At 47.6% G+C, this 15,609-nt stretch overlaps 1 protein-coding gene across 3 annotated transcripts in view; it reads left to right on the top strand.

Annotated features, from left to right (window-relative positions):
• STRA6 (signaling receptor and transporter of retinol STRA6) overlaps window positions 1–15,609 on the top strand; it is a 77,757-nt gene that overhangs the window by 33,784 nt on the left and 28,364 nt on the right. For 2 of the 3 annotated variants that reach the window (XM_020994695.2, XM_020994696.2), the window contains exons 3-7: window positions 2,804–2,870; window positions 5,850–5,935; window positions 6,674–6,813; window positions 11,081–11,247; window positions 13,828–13,953. In XM_020994695.2, coding sequence (XP_020850354.1) covers window positions 2,804–2,870; window positions 5,850–5,935; window positions 6,674–6,813; window positions 11,081–11,247; window positions 13,828–13,953 — 586 coding nt within the window. The remainder of the gene's footprint in view (window positions 1–2,803; window positions 2,871–5,849; window positions 5,936–6,673; window positions 6,814–11,080; window positions 11,248–13,827; window positions 13,954–15,609) is intronic. The other variant, XM_078150802.1, reaches the window with a different exon arrangement.

The following is a 15,609-nucleotide window of genomic DNA, read 5'->3' as shown; positions in this document are numbered from 1 at the left end:
GCGAGTTAGAACAATGTACAAAGCTGTGGAGTGTAGACTTCCTGACTCTTAACTCAGGGCTCCTCCCATTGCACCAGACATCCTCGAGAAATGCCTATAAAATAAGAATTTCCACTTTCCTCCTCTCCCCTCCAGCATTTCCAAAGGTCCCCATGGGGTATGGAGACTGGAATGAATTAGGGGTACATCTGGAATGTCAGGAATATCTCGAAGTCCAGAGAGTGGATGCCTGCCCAGAGGGTAGGGACAAAGGACAAAGAGACATCATCTGATTGGTGTGTGTGTGTATGTGTGAACATAGCCCATATCGTGATAGACAGCGGGAAAGGGAGGGAACACGTATTTATTAAGCACCTACTGTTTGCCAGGCACTGTACTGAGTGCTTCATAAATCTCTCATTTGATCATATGAGGTATGAAATGGAGGAGGATATGGGATTGAGTGGATCCCTCTACCATGGGGAGATGTCACCTATGCATTCTGACATAGCAGAAAAATACTGGATTTGGAGTCAGAAAACCTGGGTTTCCATCCCAGCTCTGCCACTGTAAGTGGTAAATCACTTCTTGTCTGAGTCTGTTTCCTCATGTGTAAAATGAAAGGATTAGACTTGGTAACTGAAGTCCTTTTTGGTTATGAACCCTATGGTTCAAGGACACACTCTAAGAAGGCTCCAGTGTAAAGTTCCTGTCTTTGTGGGAGAGGAGGTAGAAGTTCCACTGTGGGAACCATATAAAAAATAATCATAATTTTTCTTGCAAGTGCTGGAGTTTGTCTTTCATTTTCCCAGCATTCCTTACTTTCTGCCTCCTCCCCTTGTCTGTATGGTCCTCTTCCTATCAAACCTGCTCTCAGGAGTTATTTGGACATCATTCACCAAGACTCAGTTCCTGGGCTCAGCCAGAGTACCCCCTAGGAACCCTAGAATCCTATTCTCTTTGAATGTTAGGGCTGGAAGGAATCCCAGAGGTCCTCGAATCCATTTGCCGATGAGGACGCTGGAGAAACAATCTATCTGCATGAAACGTGGTTTTTAAGTATAAAGGTAGGGGGAAGGGTGGATTTTGATAGGGGGTTTTCATGAGACCATAGGAATCACAGCTCCGGTTGCAAAGAAAGCTCTGTTCCTAACTCCTTCCATCCCCTACCAGACTCCTTGCCAAAAGGAGGGGACCAGATGACTTGGTAAGTTCTTTGCTGGCTCTCACTCCCTAAGTATTTCACTGTGAGAGAGAGAGAGAGAGAGGAAGAGGTGGTTTTAGCCTCAGGCAATGAAGCTGAGATGTTTCTGGTTATGGGGTCACAGTGTTCTCCATCTTGTAGGGCCAGCTTATTGGAGGCCTCTTGTGCACGCTTGGTTGTAATTTCCCAAGGACAATGTGAAGGAAGCGAGCCATGGGAATGCACTTGAATGTCCTGTTGGATTGCTGTGGGAGCCAGGACAGATGAGGGCAGGGAATGAAGAAGTAGGGATGTATTGGCAAGATGGAGTTGGTGGGGAGATAGATCTCTTTCAGGCCTGGAACGTTTTGTCCATCAGCCTTCTTTCCCTGTATATCCATCTAGCTCAGGACGTTCTCTGTTCTTTCCCTAATCTTCAAGCTGTGTTCCTCTTGAACCCCTGCCCCAATCCTTCACCCTTATAGAAAGAGTTGCATATGGACTTAGGAACCCATGCAAGGCCCCTGGTGTTCTCTTCAGTCATTTTTCCCAGCTAGGACTACTGAGCTGTATCAATTAACTGCCAGTTCTACCGAGCAGCTTCTGTATCCACAGAGCCCTGGTGGGTGTTGTAGGAGAAGTGGCGGGGGGGGGGGCGCTTGGAGAAAATGAGGAGGAGGAAGAGGAGGAGGAGACAGTCTTTCACTATAGTGTTCTCACAGGCTAGTTGATGAGGCATAGATGTGGAGAACATTAGAATTGGAAGTCATCTTAAGAGGATATCTCATCTAACCACCTCATTTTACAGATGAGGAAACTGAGGCAAAGAGAGAGGAAGTGACTTACCTAAAGTCACACATCTTCTAAGTGTTAGAAGTAGGACTTGAAGCTAGAAGAATGTAAGCTCTGTAGTACCTGGTATATAGCAGAAATTTAATAAATGACCATTGAATTGACTTGATCTCATATCTGCTGGTTCCCTATAAAGCAATGTGTCCATCTAGTCATCCCCTGGCTCACACGTGAAACAAAGAGTGAGACACAATGGTGTGGAATCCCAAGTAAGACCGGCTGGCCAGACTTTGAGGGCTGCAGGAGTTCCAAGAAGGATGTGGGCTCCAGCAGTTAGGGAAGACTTCTCGGAGGAGGTGGCCCTAGAAAGAAGCCTTCAAGAAGGGAGAGGATTGAGAAGGGAGGTCATTCTAGGGTTGGGGGAGCACCACGAGTTAAGTGCAGAGCCTAGAATGAGGATGTTCATAGCATCACGGAAAGTAGGCCGACATCACTGAGCCCAGTTCCTTTGTTTCACATCTATGCCAACTGAGGTCTCAGGGAGGCGAGGCGACTTGCCCATGGTGTCAGGTGCAGGATTTGAACCCAGACCCCGTGATTCCAAACGTAACAGTCCATACCCGCTGGGGAGGGTGAAGTACCCAGTGAGGCCGGAGCATGTTGGGGAGCCATGAGGGAGAATGTTGGGCAGGGGGCAGACGGCCAGGAATGCCAAAGACAAGTGTTGTCAATAAGGGAACTGAAACGTGGGGATGGCGCACGATGGCCTGCTGGCATGTGGCCTGTCTCTGGCCAGGCTTGGGTGAGCTCTGTTCATGTCTCTGTGCCTCTCTCTCCCTGTGTCTCCAGAGCTATTCTGGCCTGCCAACACAGCTTCCCACCCAGCCTTTACCATACGTGCTTGGCCCCGCTGTCGGTGAGTACACCCGGGCCCGGGGCTCTCCTGCCTTCCCAACGCCTGCCCTAGGACAGGTGGTGCTGAAGCCCCGCCAGTGCTGGGACGCCAAGTGTTGCACTCATTCGCCCAATCGACAGGCACTTATTTATTAAGCCACCTACTGTGTACCTCCTGTGGCACTAGGGGTGCATACGAAAATGAAGCCGTCTTTGTCCTCAGGCTTATAAACTATTAGGGGAGACGACATCCACCCATCCACGAAGACGTAAAAGTATACAGAGGTTTATATGAAACACCTTATACACAAAGGGCCTCGGCAGCTGGGGGTGGGGGTCAGAAAAGGTCTCAGGGAAAACTTGAGCTGGAGGAGAATGGATCTGAGAGGTCAGGGTGGGGAGGAAGGGCATCCAGCTCAGAGATAGAGAGGGAACGTCCCATGTGAGGAGCAGTGAGGGGGCTGCACTGAAAAGTGCAGGGTGAGGGATAGTTCACAATCAGCCTGGAAGCATGGCTGGAGCCAGGATGTCAAACAAGGGAGGAAGGAAATGAGCACCTATTAAATGCCTGCTATGTGCCGGACGCAGAGATAAGCAATTTACGAATATCATCTCATTTGATCCTCCCAACAACCTTGTGAGGTAGGTCCTATTACGATACCCCCATTTTACAGATGAGGACACTGAGGCAACCAGTGGTTAAGTGACTTGTCCAGGGTCACATAGCTAGTAAGTATCTGAGGACAGGTTTGAACTCAGTTCTCCGTGACTCCAGGCCTAAATGCTCTATCTACTGTGCTGCCTAGCATTTATCAAGTGTGAAGCGCTATGCAAGGATTTCTAGGGAAAAAAGACTCTGTTCCGCCCTCAAAAAGCTTACAGTCTAGTAGGGAAATTAAAACAGGCACACAAATAAATTTAATAAAAAATAGAAATTGATGGAGGTAAAAAAGAGGTACAAAGTGTTCTAGGAAAATGTGAGAGAATGTTTTCAGCTAGAAGGGATCAGGAAAGGCTTCGTAGCGGCTGAGCTGAGTCTGAAAGAAAGAGAAAGATTTCAACAGACAGACTGAGGTGGGGATTCTAGGAATGTGAATGAGTGTCCAGAGGCAGAAGCAGGTGGGTAGGAGTCAGCAAACTGCTAATAATTTGGTTTTATAGGAATATACATGTGTGGGTGTCTTCAAGACTCCATCCTTAGCCCCTTCTCTCTCCTCTCCTCCCCTATCTCCTCCTCTTCCCTTTTCTTTCCCCTTCCCCTTCTCTTTCTCTTTCCAACCATTCATTCACTTGGCTCCAGGTATCACCTCTGCGCGCTTGACCCCCAGTCTCTATCCCAGCACATTCCTAAGCTTCCCTTTAGCTCTCCAGCCCTTACCTCCAGATACCTGCTCCACATCTGCTCCTGGACATCCATCTAAACTCCACCTGTCCAAAAACCAAACTCATTCTCCCTCCTTAAGCCCTCCCTTCCAACATCCCTATTCCTACTGCTATCACTCCGTCCTCTCAGTCAAACGGGCTCCAAACTTAGAGTCTTCATGGACTCTTCCCTCCCTCTCACCTCCTGCAGACTAATCGGTTACCATTTCCTGCATATTCAGCCTCTCTGGTATCTCTCCTTTCCATCCCCTCCCTGGCCGCTCTCAGATTCCTCTCACCTCTTGCCTAGGCTCTCACAATGGCCCTTGAACTGCTAGTGTCTCCCCTAGATAACCCACTATTGCCAAAATAGCTTTCCTCATGCCCAGTCTGACTGTGTTCCTCCCCACCTTCAAACCTGCAGGGGCTTCCTTTGCCTCGAATCCTTCTAATGTATTTTATGCCACTCCCTTTGCCCTGTTACTTGCCTGTCTCTAATTCCCTTCTGTCCTCTTCTGCCTCCGGCATCATCCACCCCTGCCTCCTCTCTTCCTCTCCATCTCTTGGAATCCTTTTCTTTTTAGGCTCAGCCCCATGAGGCTTTCCCTGAACTGACAGTATTGACTTTCAAACTTTGCTAGAGCACTTTCATAGATATTCCTTTTGTCCTGATTTCAGTCTGTCTCCTATCACACTCACTTATTTGTGTAAATCACAGACCTCCTACGAGATCACAAGTTCCTTTAGGGCAAAGATTGTCATATTGCGATTTTTATCTTCCTACTACCTAGGTCTGTGCCTCACATACAGCTTAATAAAGATCTGTTTAATTGTGTACAGTGAAATAAAGAGGGAGCCAAAATTTGGAGGGCTTTAGATCCCAGGGTAAGGAGTCTGCAGCTCTCCCCTCCACCTGCCTCATCTTCAGCAAACAACATTTAAATAGTGCTTTCACATTTAGGCAGTAAGGGGCCATCAAAGATTCTTGAGCCCCAGGGGAGTGATGTATGTCTAGATCTCTATGTTAGATCAGGCCCAATTCAGGCATAGATAAAAGAGAGTCGTTCTGAGGAAGGACACAGCAGGGATCAATGGGGGATGAACTAGGGAAAGGGGGAGCATCCTGGGGAAACTGACTAAACACCCCTTTCTGTGGTAAGAGGGAAAGGCAACAGTAGGGAGTAGAGTCCTTGACCACTTGGTATCAGGGCCCAGTTTCCTGGGACAATCCTGGCCAATTTGGGCTTTGTGTAGGGATGCCCTTCTTTGCTTCTGCTATCTCCCCTTATTAAAATGTAAGCTTCCTGAGAACAGAGACTATCTTGCCTTTCTAATTGTATTCCCAGGGCTTAGCACTTAGTAAGCACTAAACAAATGATTTTTCATTCATTCATTCATTCATTCATTCATTCATTCATTCATTCAATCACTCACTCTGTCCTAAGTGATATTACATGGGTTGTCCCCAATCCTAAGAACCCCCTCCCCAGCTGGATGACTACTTCTCAGAGCACTGCACAGATGATTCCTGTCCAGGTACAAGTGGGTCAAAATGAGCTCTCTTCCACCTCTGAGATACTGGGGTTCTGTGCTGAATGCTCACAATCACCCCAGTTGGATTTGCCTCTCTCCCTTGTAGCTGGCCACCATCTTGCTGCTGTCCCTGCTAGTGAAACGCCGGAAGCTCTGCCTGGGGTGCTGGCATGGGACCTTTGGACTTCCCAGGTGAGGAGAAGGATCTGGGATGGGGAGAAGCATCTAAGAACCTGAACCTGCAGGACCTAAGACCAGAGGCAATGCTGTCTATAGTAGAAGGAGGCCTGGATTTAAAATCTAAGAGTTTGGGATTAAATACCAATTCTGCTATGTGTTTTTTGTATGACCTTGGATAAGCCTCAACTTTCTAATCTCTAATAAATAATGAGAATAATAAAACTGCATGCCTGTCTTCAGGGATGTTGGACCAGAAAGTGTTTGATGAATATGACTGATTATTCAGAGCATTGGTCCAAGTTCATTGCCAGTAGGCATCTATCAAAAGTCAGGTGAATTTGGAGATACTCAAGGATTTCACAGATATCCTGTGACTGTCGAAGACTTGACTAGAATCCTTGGTTCTGTAGACACTGGGTACGTTCTTTTGAAATTTCTAGAATTCCCTACAAGGTTTAGAAATCCTGATGGGGGAGGGGCCATCTCTTCTAGAGCAACCAGGAGTTAGCTGTGGGTTCCAGGGCAGGTCACTTAACCTTTCTGAGACTCAGTTGCTTTGTCTGTGAAATAGAAATGGCCCCATCTCAGAGGGGTGTCATGGAAACCTGATGAGATGACAGGATTGAAATGTGAGCAGTGTGCGTGGGAGGGACTGCTATCCTGTGCCTAACTTAATATCTCTCCTCATCCCTGTTCCCATCTCCCCCACCCCAACCCCCAACCCCCTGTATCTCATCCATTTGACTGCAGCCCTTGGGATTTCTTGGCAGAAGAAAGTGGCCGGCTGGTGCCTGTGGCTGTGTTTGGGATCCTCTTCACTAACCTCTGTGTGCTGGGTTTAGATGACGACCCTTTGCCCTTCGTTCCCATCTCCTCCCCAGCTGGTCAAGGTAGTACTGTGTGTAGTTGTGGGTCACTTATGGCTGTCCTTCCCCCATAGGACTGGGGAGGGGGTGAAACATAGAGGCACCTCTCTGTAATGGGAAGAAGGGTCTGGTTGTGTGGGGTGATGGAGGATGATCAGGGAAGGCCTCCTTGCCTAGAAATATATCCCTGCTTACCTATGACAATGCCTGAAATCCCATCATCAGTGCTTTCTCCTCTCTTTGGGTTTAGCATTAGACGAATGCTAGTAATGGCTGATATTGATAATGTTGAAAATAACTAACATTTATAATGCTACTAATAGCTAGCATTTACATAGTATTTTAAGGTTTTCAAAGAGCTTTATAAATGTATTTTATATACACACACACACACACACACACACACACACATATAAAATACATCTATAAAGTTCTTTGCAAACCTTGAAATACCATGTAAATACTAGCTATTAGTAGCATTGTAAGTGTTTGGGGATAGATGATAGATAGATAGATAGATAGATAGATAGATAGATAGATAGATAGATAGATAGATAGATAGATGGATGGATGGATGGATAGATATATAGATGATAGATAGATAGATGCTCCTTATAACAACCCTATGAGGGCAGTGCTATCATTACCCCATTTTACAGATGAGGAAACTAAGGATGAGATGTTTGGGGGAAGTCACAGTGTTAGTAAGCATCTGAGGCAGAATTCAAACTCAGGTCTTCATGACTACAGGTCCACTAGGTTAACTAGCTGCCTCTAAGTCAACCAGCATTATGCTTTCTAGGGCACTCTCTTTCAACACTCAGTTGCTTCCACCTTGATGCTTTGAATTCCTTCTCCAAACTTTTGCTCTCAACTCCTCCATGCAACCTACCACGTGCTAAGAATAGATAGCATCACCTCTCAGCACCAGCTGCCTCTCCAGGCTTCCCTGGAGCAGGATGGATAATTAAGATCTTAGGTTTCCAATGATTTCTTTTCATAAAAAATAAATAAAGAAATCAGGTATTGATGAAGCCTCGGTTAAATGGATCAAATGGGGGCCAGAAGACATCAGTAAAGCCAGTGGTTAGGTAGAAGAGTGGTCAATGAACTGGAAGGCCAGATTTGTCTTGTCCAGTCTGCAAGCAGCCAATCAGTTTGAATGTCTCAGCTTTGGTGATTAGCCAACAGCATTTTGGACAAGCAAGCCTGGCTTTCCAGTTTATTGACTGCCAGTCTGCCTAGCTATTGGCTTTATTGATATCTTTTGGAGTCCTCACTGGATCTGCCTAGTGGAATTTCTGTTAACACTTCAGTTCCCTCTTGGTTTACTTAATTTCAAATATCAGGATCTCCCCAGAGTCCCAAGCTGAGAGTAGGCCATTGTGGCATACTATGTTGGGATGTTGCATAGGGATGCAAGAGACCTGGGTTCAAATCCTACCTTGGCTGCTTACTACTTTGTGACCTTGGGTAAGTCACTAACCTCTATGGGTTTTAGTTCCTTCATCTAAGAGTGATTATTAAGATGACCTCTAAGGTCCTTCCAGTTCTATGATCCAGGAGCACTGAGTGAGTACCAGCATATGGAATCAATTCTCTTACTCTGACTGGCTAAATGGTGTTTCAGAGATAGTCCACTTCTGGCTGGGGGAAGGTAGTGAGGCGTATCTAGGAAAGCAAATCCCATAGGATAGGGGCAAAACAGTTCAGCCTCTATTTAGGAGAGCTGTAATCATAAATGTCAACTGCCTGGTGAGTTTTGTTTGAAAGACTTCAGGCCTGAGGGAAATTCATTGACCAACCACCATGCATTTACTTACTCTCCTGGCCACGTGGTTGGCCCAGACACATGGGAAACATCAGCAAATGTTAGGTTGTGGGGTTCAGATGGATTTGGGATCAGAGGATTTACTGTTCAATTGTTTCAGTCATGTCTGACTCTTCATGACCCCATTTGGGGTTTTCTTGGTAAAGATACTTGGAGTGGTTTGCCATTTCCTACCCCAGCTCATTTTACATATGAGGAAACTGAGACAAACAGGGTTAAATGACTTGCCCAGGGTCACACAGCTAGCATCTAAGGCTGTATTTGAACTCAAGTCTTCCTGACTCCAGGCACTTCACAACCTAGCTGCCTATGCTTGTGCCATTCACTAGCTGTGTGACCTTGGACAAATTATATAACTACTGGGGTTCTCTGTTTCTTTGTCTATAATATGAAGGCATTGTACTCAAAGATTTCTAAGGCCCCATCCAGCTTTAAATCTGTGACCTCATGAACATAAAGGGCTGGGACAGTCAGAGAGGAACTCCTGGAGACATGGCAGAATATGGAGAATGTATGAGATGGCATCTCTGCTCCTGCCCTGCTCAGAGCCCATCTGGAGTACCTGTTCAGTTGTGACATCTTATAGGATGATACTAACTGGCTGGAGGACATGAGAGGGGCACAAAGCAGGATGGGGAGGAAAGGAGAGTGCTCATGAAGGAGGGTCTCTTATAAGAACTGGGGGCATTTAGTCTGGAGAAGAGGAGCCTTGGGAAGCTACAACAGTCCTCAGGCATTTGGAGGGCTGAAGTGTGGAACTTGTTCTGCTCCCAAAGAGCTGATCTAAAAGCGTTGGGTAGAGGCAGCAAGTCTGCTAGAGGGTGGTCTGGGCTGCTTTAGGAAGTAGTGGGCTCCCCATCCCTGGGGATGCTCTAAGAGAGGTTTCTGTATAGATAGGAGCACATCGGACAGTTCATTTCTGACCTGAGAGATTCTGTGATTGAGGATCTTGAGCTGTTCTTTGGAGGACATGCAGCACAGAGGATCCCAGAAGCTATTCCTAGCAGGGGAATATAGCATTCTATGCACTGGGGAAAAGCCAACGATGACGCATGGACCGGGGGAGGGGAGGAGACATTGGACATTGAGACCATCAGTGAAGATAGCTTGTCTAAATGTTCATTTTCTGAACCATGTTGCATTGCTCCCTCCCAATTCTTCTGTGTTCAGGGCGGGGGTGGGGTTGTGTCTGTGCCAATTGCTTTATCAGGTGACTTCTGGTTACTGCCTGGAAGGGGTGGGGACATGGGTCCTGAGGTTGGCAGAGAGAAACATGTGCTGCTGAATGGGCATCTTAGGCTACGGCAAACATACCCTCCGGGGCTTAGCTGGCCAGGTCAAAGGGAGATTTGCTGGGCTTCTTCCAGCATGCTGACTCATGTGAAATCCCTTGGGGTGAGGGCTCTGCTTCAGATCCAGGAACCCTTTCTGGAGTGCAGCGAGGCATTGAAGGTGTGTCAACTCTTAGGCGATGGTAACTGGCAAAGGGTTTGTCATCTGGTGTGACAGCCACAAGAGTTGAATTTGAATTTTTGCTTCACCAAATCACTTGCTTTATAACTCATGGAGTGAACTCATGGCAAGTAATTTTATTTTTGTGGGCCTTGGTTTCCCCATTTTGGAAATGAGGCTGATAATCCTTGTCTTAGGTGTCACAGAGAGACTCAAGAAGCTTTGAAGGTAGTGGGATGAAGATCAACTCTCAGTTAACCATATATGGCAGACCCAGCCCAATGTCTGGCACCCAGCCCTCTTGCGTGGTCATTACCAGCTTCCTCTTACTATTAGCCAGTTAACTTTCAGGGAAGCTTAGCCTATTTTAGTCCCTTCTCCCACAATAGCTCAGTGCAGCTTGGGGCCAAATAGAATTGATTTTTTTTTATATTTACCAGTTACTTATCCCTGCCTAACACTGAAGTCAGCTAGAGGTGGTCAGTAATAGACAGGGACTATATGGAGGAGATCGGGGAGAATTCATGCTTCTTGTCCTTGGGAGCTCCCAATATGGTTGGGGAGCCAAGGGTCACACACAGAAGACAAATTGGAAGTAATATGTGACCAAGTTCAGAATGAGATCATCAGCTCAGGATGCTGAAAGAATTCAGCAAGGAGGAAGGCTTAGAATGAGGGGCTAATCCAGGGGAGATGGTGATGTGGTAATGATGGGGGGGCAGGCTGGTGCCTAGGGGAAGCAGGGAGAGTGGTGATGTTCCAGACATGGGGAAAGAATAGAAGCCTAGGCCCCAAGATAGGGCTTAGTAGATCTTGCAGAAGGCATACTGCCTTCCACCAGATTCTTCTCCCTACAGGCCAAGGATGTAGCTTCTAGGGTCTCTCACTGGGCTCCCTGACGTGACCATCATGAGAAAAACCCAAGGCTTTGCCTGAGTAACTCACCTCTGTTTTCTGCCACCCCTCCCCCTAATTCCTCTGTCTGTCTGGTTGTCCATCTTCCTTTAGGTTACTGGAAGACCTTGGCTTTGCTCTACTACCCAGCCCTCTACTACCCTCTGATTGCATGTGCCACGGTCCAACACCAAGCTGGATACATCCTAGGCTGCCTACTCTCCTGGGCCCACTGTGGGGTCCAAATATGGCATAAAGTGGAATGCCCTGAGACAGCCAAGGTAAAGTCCTGCTTCATCTGGGTGCTGCCCTAGCAGACAGCATGCTGACTAGTGGGGAGATGGAAGTCTATGAAAGGCCACCCTTGGAGGGCTTGCTTCACCTAGAGTCAGGAAGCCTGGGGTTCAAATCCCGCCCCTGCTCCTACTCCTCCTCGCCCTTATTTGTCTCAGGCAGGTCTTGAGCTTTGGGTTCCTCAGCTACCAAAAGAGGGGGCTGGGCTAGATGGTCCCTAAGATTTTTGGAGGAATCTGGGGGCTTAGTGGGTACAACACTGGGCCTTGGAGTAAGGAAGACTCGGGTTCAAATCCAGCCTCATACAATTCTAGCTGTGTAACCCTGAACAAGTCACTTAACCTCTGTTTGCCTCGGTTTCTTCGACTGAAAATGGAGATATTAATAGCACCTACTTCATAGGGCTGTTGTAAGGATCAAATGAGATCATATATTAAAAAAACCCCAAAAAAACACATAGTAGGAGCTTTGTAAATGTCCTTCCCCCTTGGGGCCCTAAGTCTATGATCCCATTACTCTTGGAGAATAAATAATCCTTCTAGGACTGTTGGGATCCCTCTAGTGCCTCCCAGGCCTGCCACTAATAGTCTGACACTGGGCAAGCCACTTCCCCATCTCTGAGCCTCAGTTCCCTTCTCTCTGAAATGGGATGATACTGGGCAAATCTTTGTAAAGCTCTATAGAAATGATAGGTGCAATGCAGTGGAGCTTTGGGGCTGGGGGCTCTGGGACAGCGGCTCCTTTTAGCACAGTGTTGATTCATCTCTGTCTCCAGCTGTATTGTGGAGGAGATGATGGAGGAGGAGAAGGAGAAGGAGGTGGGGGGAGAAGAAGGAAGAGAGGAGGAAGAGAAGGAGGGGAAAAGGGAGAGGAGGAGGGGAAAGAGATAGGGGAAGAGGGAAGAGGGGGAAGGGTGGGGAGGAGAAAAAGGAGGAAGGGAAGGAGGAGGAAAGGGGAAGAGGAGGAAGAGGAGAAGGGGGAAGGAAGAGGAGGAGGAGGAGAAGGAGGAATGAAGAAGGAGGAGGAGGAGGAAGAAAAAGAGGAGGAGGAAAAGGTTGGGGGAGAAAGAAGAAGAAAGGAGGAGGAGGGGAAGAGAAGGAAGGGAAGAGGGAGAGGAAGAGGGGAAGGAGGAGGAGGGGAAGAGGGAGAGGAGGAGGGGAAGGAAGAGTAGGGGGAAAGAAGAAGAGGAGGAGGGAGAGGAGGAGGAAGAGGGAAGAAAGGAGGTGGGGAGGAGAAAGAGGAGGAGAGGAAGGAGGAGAAGGAGGTAGGGGGGAGGAGGAAGGAGAGAGGGGGAAGAGAAGGAAGAGATGTATTCTTGCTCTTAGGGAGCTCCCTATCTTGTTGGGGAGTCTAGAATCACACATGGAAGACTGAGAGGCACACCTGAGCACTGGGACACATGTTTCAGACCCCAAGGGTTGTGATCATTCAGAGACGGGGGACATTATTGTGAACAGGAGAAGTCAGGGTAGTCTCCCTGGAGGAGGAAGGACTTGACCCGGCCCTTGAAAGATAGGGAGGCCTGGGAGAGGGTAGGGAAGGGATTCCACATGGGTGTGGGGTGAAGTGGGGTGAACAACATGCATGAAGCAACCAGCAGGGATGAAGCTGGCATGAGCCCCAGACAGTGGAGACCAGCTCAGCCAGAGCAGATGGAGGGTCCATGTGGGAGAGAAGCGTGATAATAGGTTGGGGGGGGCAGGGGGCCGGCTACAGCTTGTGGAGGACTTGGAACCAGACTGGGCTAAGTCCAGGCTTTATCCTGTAAACAGTGAGGAGGCATCAGAGCTTCTTGAGAAGGGTGAAAGTTAGCAGGACCACACTAGTTAAAAAAATCGATTTATTCCTCTCTTCTTCTGATTGCTCAGTGGTCCTCTTTTTTTTTAATTGAAAAAAACCCTGTTTGATCTACAGAGGATCATAATAAATACATATATATATAGGGTGTCCCAAAAGTTTTAGCCCCGTTTTAAGCTTTAATGGCCTTTAAATAGTGCTTAGCACAGTGCCTGCTACATAGTGGGTGCTTGGTAAATATTTATGGATGGAGTGATTTAAATATCTTTTAATTTTATTTGTTTTTTTAGGCAGCTGGGCTTAAGTGACTTGCCCAGGGTCACACAGCTAGTGAGTGTCAAGTATTTGGTCTGAGGCCAGATCTGAACTCAGGTCCTCCTGACTTCAGGGCCAGTGCTCTATCCACTGCGCCACCTAGCTGCCCCTTTAAATACCTTTAATAGCTTTAAACTGCACTAAGATTTTTGGGACATTACATACATGCACATATATATCACATTCATAACTCACATTTATATAGCAGAAGTTACTCTCATTTCCAGTTTCCAGATTAGACTGAGCCTCAGAGGTCTAGGTTATTTGCTCAGAATTACACAGCTCAGAAGTATCAGTGCCAGGTTTCAAACCCAGATTACGTCCTGAGTTCTCGGCATTGCATTACTGCTGCATTTGCCTGCATCCATCAGCAGGGAGGTCTAGGAGGGAGGGGGCGGGGCTGGGGTGGGTGGGGGAGGCAGGAAGGCGGCTCAGGGAGCTGTTGGTCTGTCCAGGTCTACAGATACTACTCCCTGCTGGTCTCCTTGCCCCTCCTCTCTGGCCTTGTGCTTCTGAGCCTGTGGTACCCCGTGCAGCTCCTGAGATGCTGGAGTGGGAAGACGGCCCCGGCTGGCCCAGAGGTAACACGGGGGCTGCTCGTGCTGCCTCCGTGGCATTGCAGGCAGCTTTGGAAGATGCGGGTGGAGGTGGGGACCGCGGAGATGATAATCATGAGTCACGCTTCTGTGGCAGATTGACACGTCCCCCAACACCCTGCCAGGGACAATGTGGGGGTGGGATCATCCCGGTTTATGGGGATGGGAAAACCATGGATTCCAAAAATTAAGTGACAGCCCCTCTGGCTGCCAGATCAGTGAACGTTCTATGACTACCAATCAATTTAGTAGGCAAGCATTTATTAAGCACCTACTGGATACAGCCAGGCTTTTTTTCTGACAACCAACCAGAAAGTCAGCAAGTGTTTAGTAATAATAGCTACCATGTATATGGTGCTTACTATGTGCCTGAGTGCTTTACAAATATTACCTCATTTGATCCTCACAACAACCCTGGAAGGTAGGTGCTATTATTATCCCCATCTTATAGATGAGGAAACTGAAGCAAACAGGTTAAGTGACTTGCCCAAAGTCATACAACTAGTAAGTGTCTGAAGCTGGATTTGAACTCAAGTCTTTCTGAGTCCAGGCTCAGCACTCTGCCCACTAAGCTACCTTGCTGCCTGTTAAGCCTTGCCGCCTAGAGCCAGGCTCTGCGCTGGATGCTGGAAATGTGAAGACAAGCATGAGATAGTCACTGCTTCTAATAGGTCTTACTAAGAGGAATTCTTGGGGCCTTTCCTTCACTTGGGGGTTTTCAACTATAATCACCCCTCTGCTCTAACACCTTTCCAGGATTCCCCGTTGTCTACAAGACAAAGCCAAGATTCGAGCATTCAAGGCCTTCCCCAATCTAACCCTTTGTGAGCTTTCCTGGCATTCAAGGCCCTCCCCAATCTGACCCTTTGTGAGCTTTCCAGCCTCCCATCTCACTCTTCTACCCTAACTGGACTTCCTGTCATTCTTTGACAAGTCCCAAGCCCCCCACCCCCCACCTCTGTGCCACCAATCCTCCTGCCTAGAATGTAATCTCTCCTTGTCTCCCCCCCAAACCCCAACATTGCCACCCGACCAAGTCCTTCTTGTTATTTAAGGCCCCGTCTTCAATGCCTAGCTCAAACGTCACCTCCTCCATGAGGCCTCCCTCCTCTCTGCTCCTAGAACACGGTACCTCTCTCAAGCAGGGAGGTATAAATGTTACGGGATGCTTCCTATGATGAGAGTTAACGTCACATATCTTATCTTACTTCTTTCCTTTAAAGGAAACCTGACTCCCCCTTCCCCAGCATACTGCATCATCATGCTAATACCTGACATTCACACACGTCTTGGAGGCTTGCAAAGCACTCTACAGGTATTATCTTACTTCATCCTCACAGCAACCCAGATGAGGAAACTGAGGCACAGAAATGTTAAGAGACTTACCGAGCAAATGTCTGAGGTAGGATTTGAACTCAGGTCTTCTTGGCCCTTTCCCTACTAGGTCCACCTAGCTTTCTTATTCTCATTGCCTTTGGATCATAGAATCATAAGGGCTGTAGATTTCAGAGCTGGAAGGTGACTTAGTTGCCATCTACGTGAAGGGACATTTTACATATGAGGAAACTGAAGCCCAAAGAAATCAAAACACTTGCTCCAGGTCACATAGGTAGCAAGTCAGGGAGGTGAGATTTATATTCA

Source organism: Phascolarctos cinereus, unplaced genomic scaffold (genome assembly GCF_003287225.1).
Source record: "Phascolarctos cinereus isolate Bilbo 61053 unplaced genomic scaffold, phaCin_HiC Scaffold_3;HRSCAF=262, whole genome shotgun sequence".
Taxonomy (NCBI): domain Eukaryota; kingdom Metazoa; phylum Chordata; class Mammalia; order Diprotodontia; family Phascolarctidae; genus Phascolarctos; species Phascolarctos cinereus.
The sequence above is the reverse complement of the archived record's forward strand: the minus strand, read 5'-3'. Positions and strand labels throughout refer to the sequence as shown.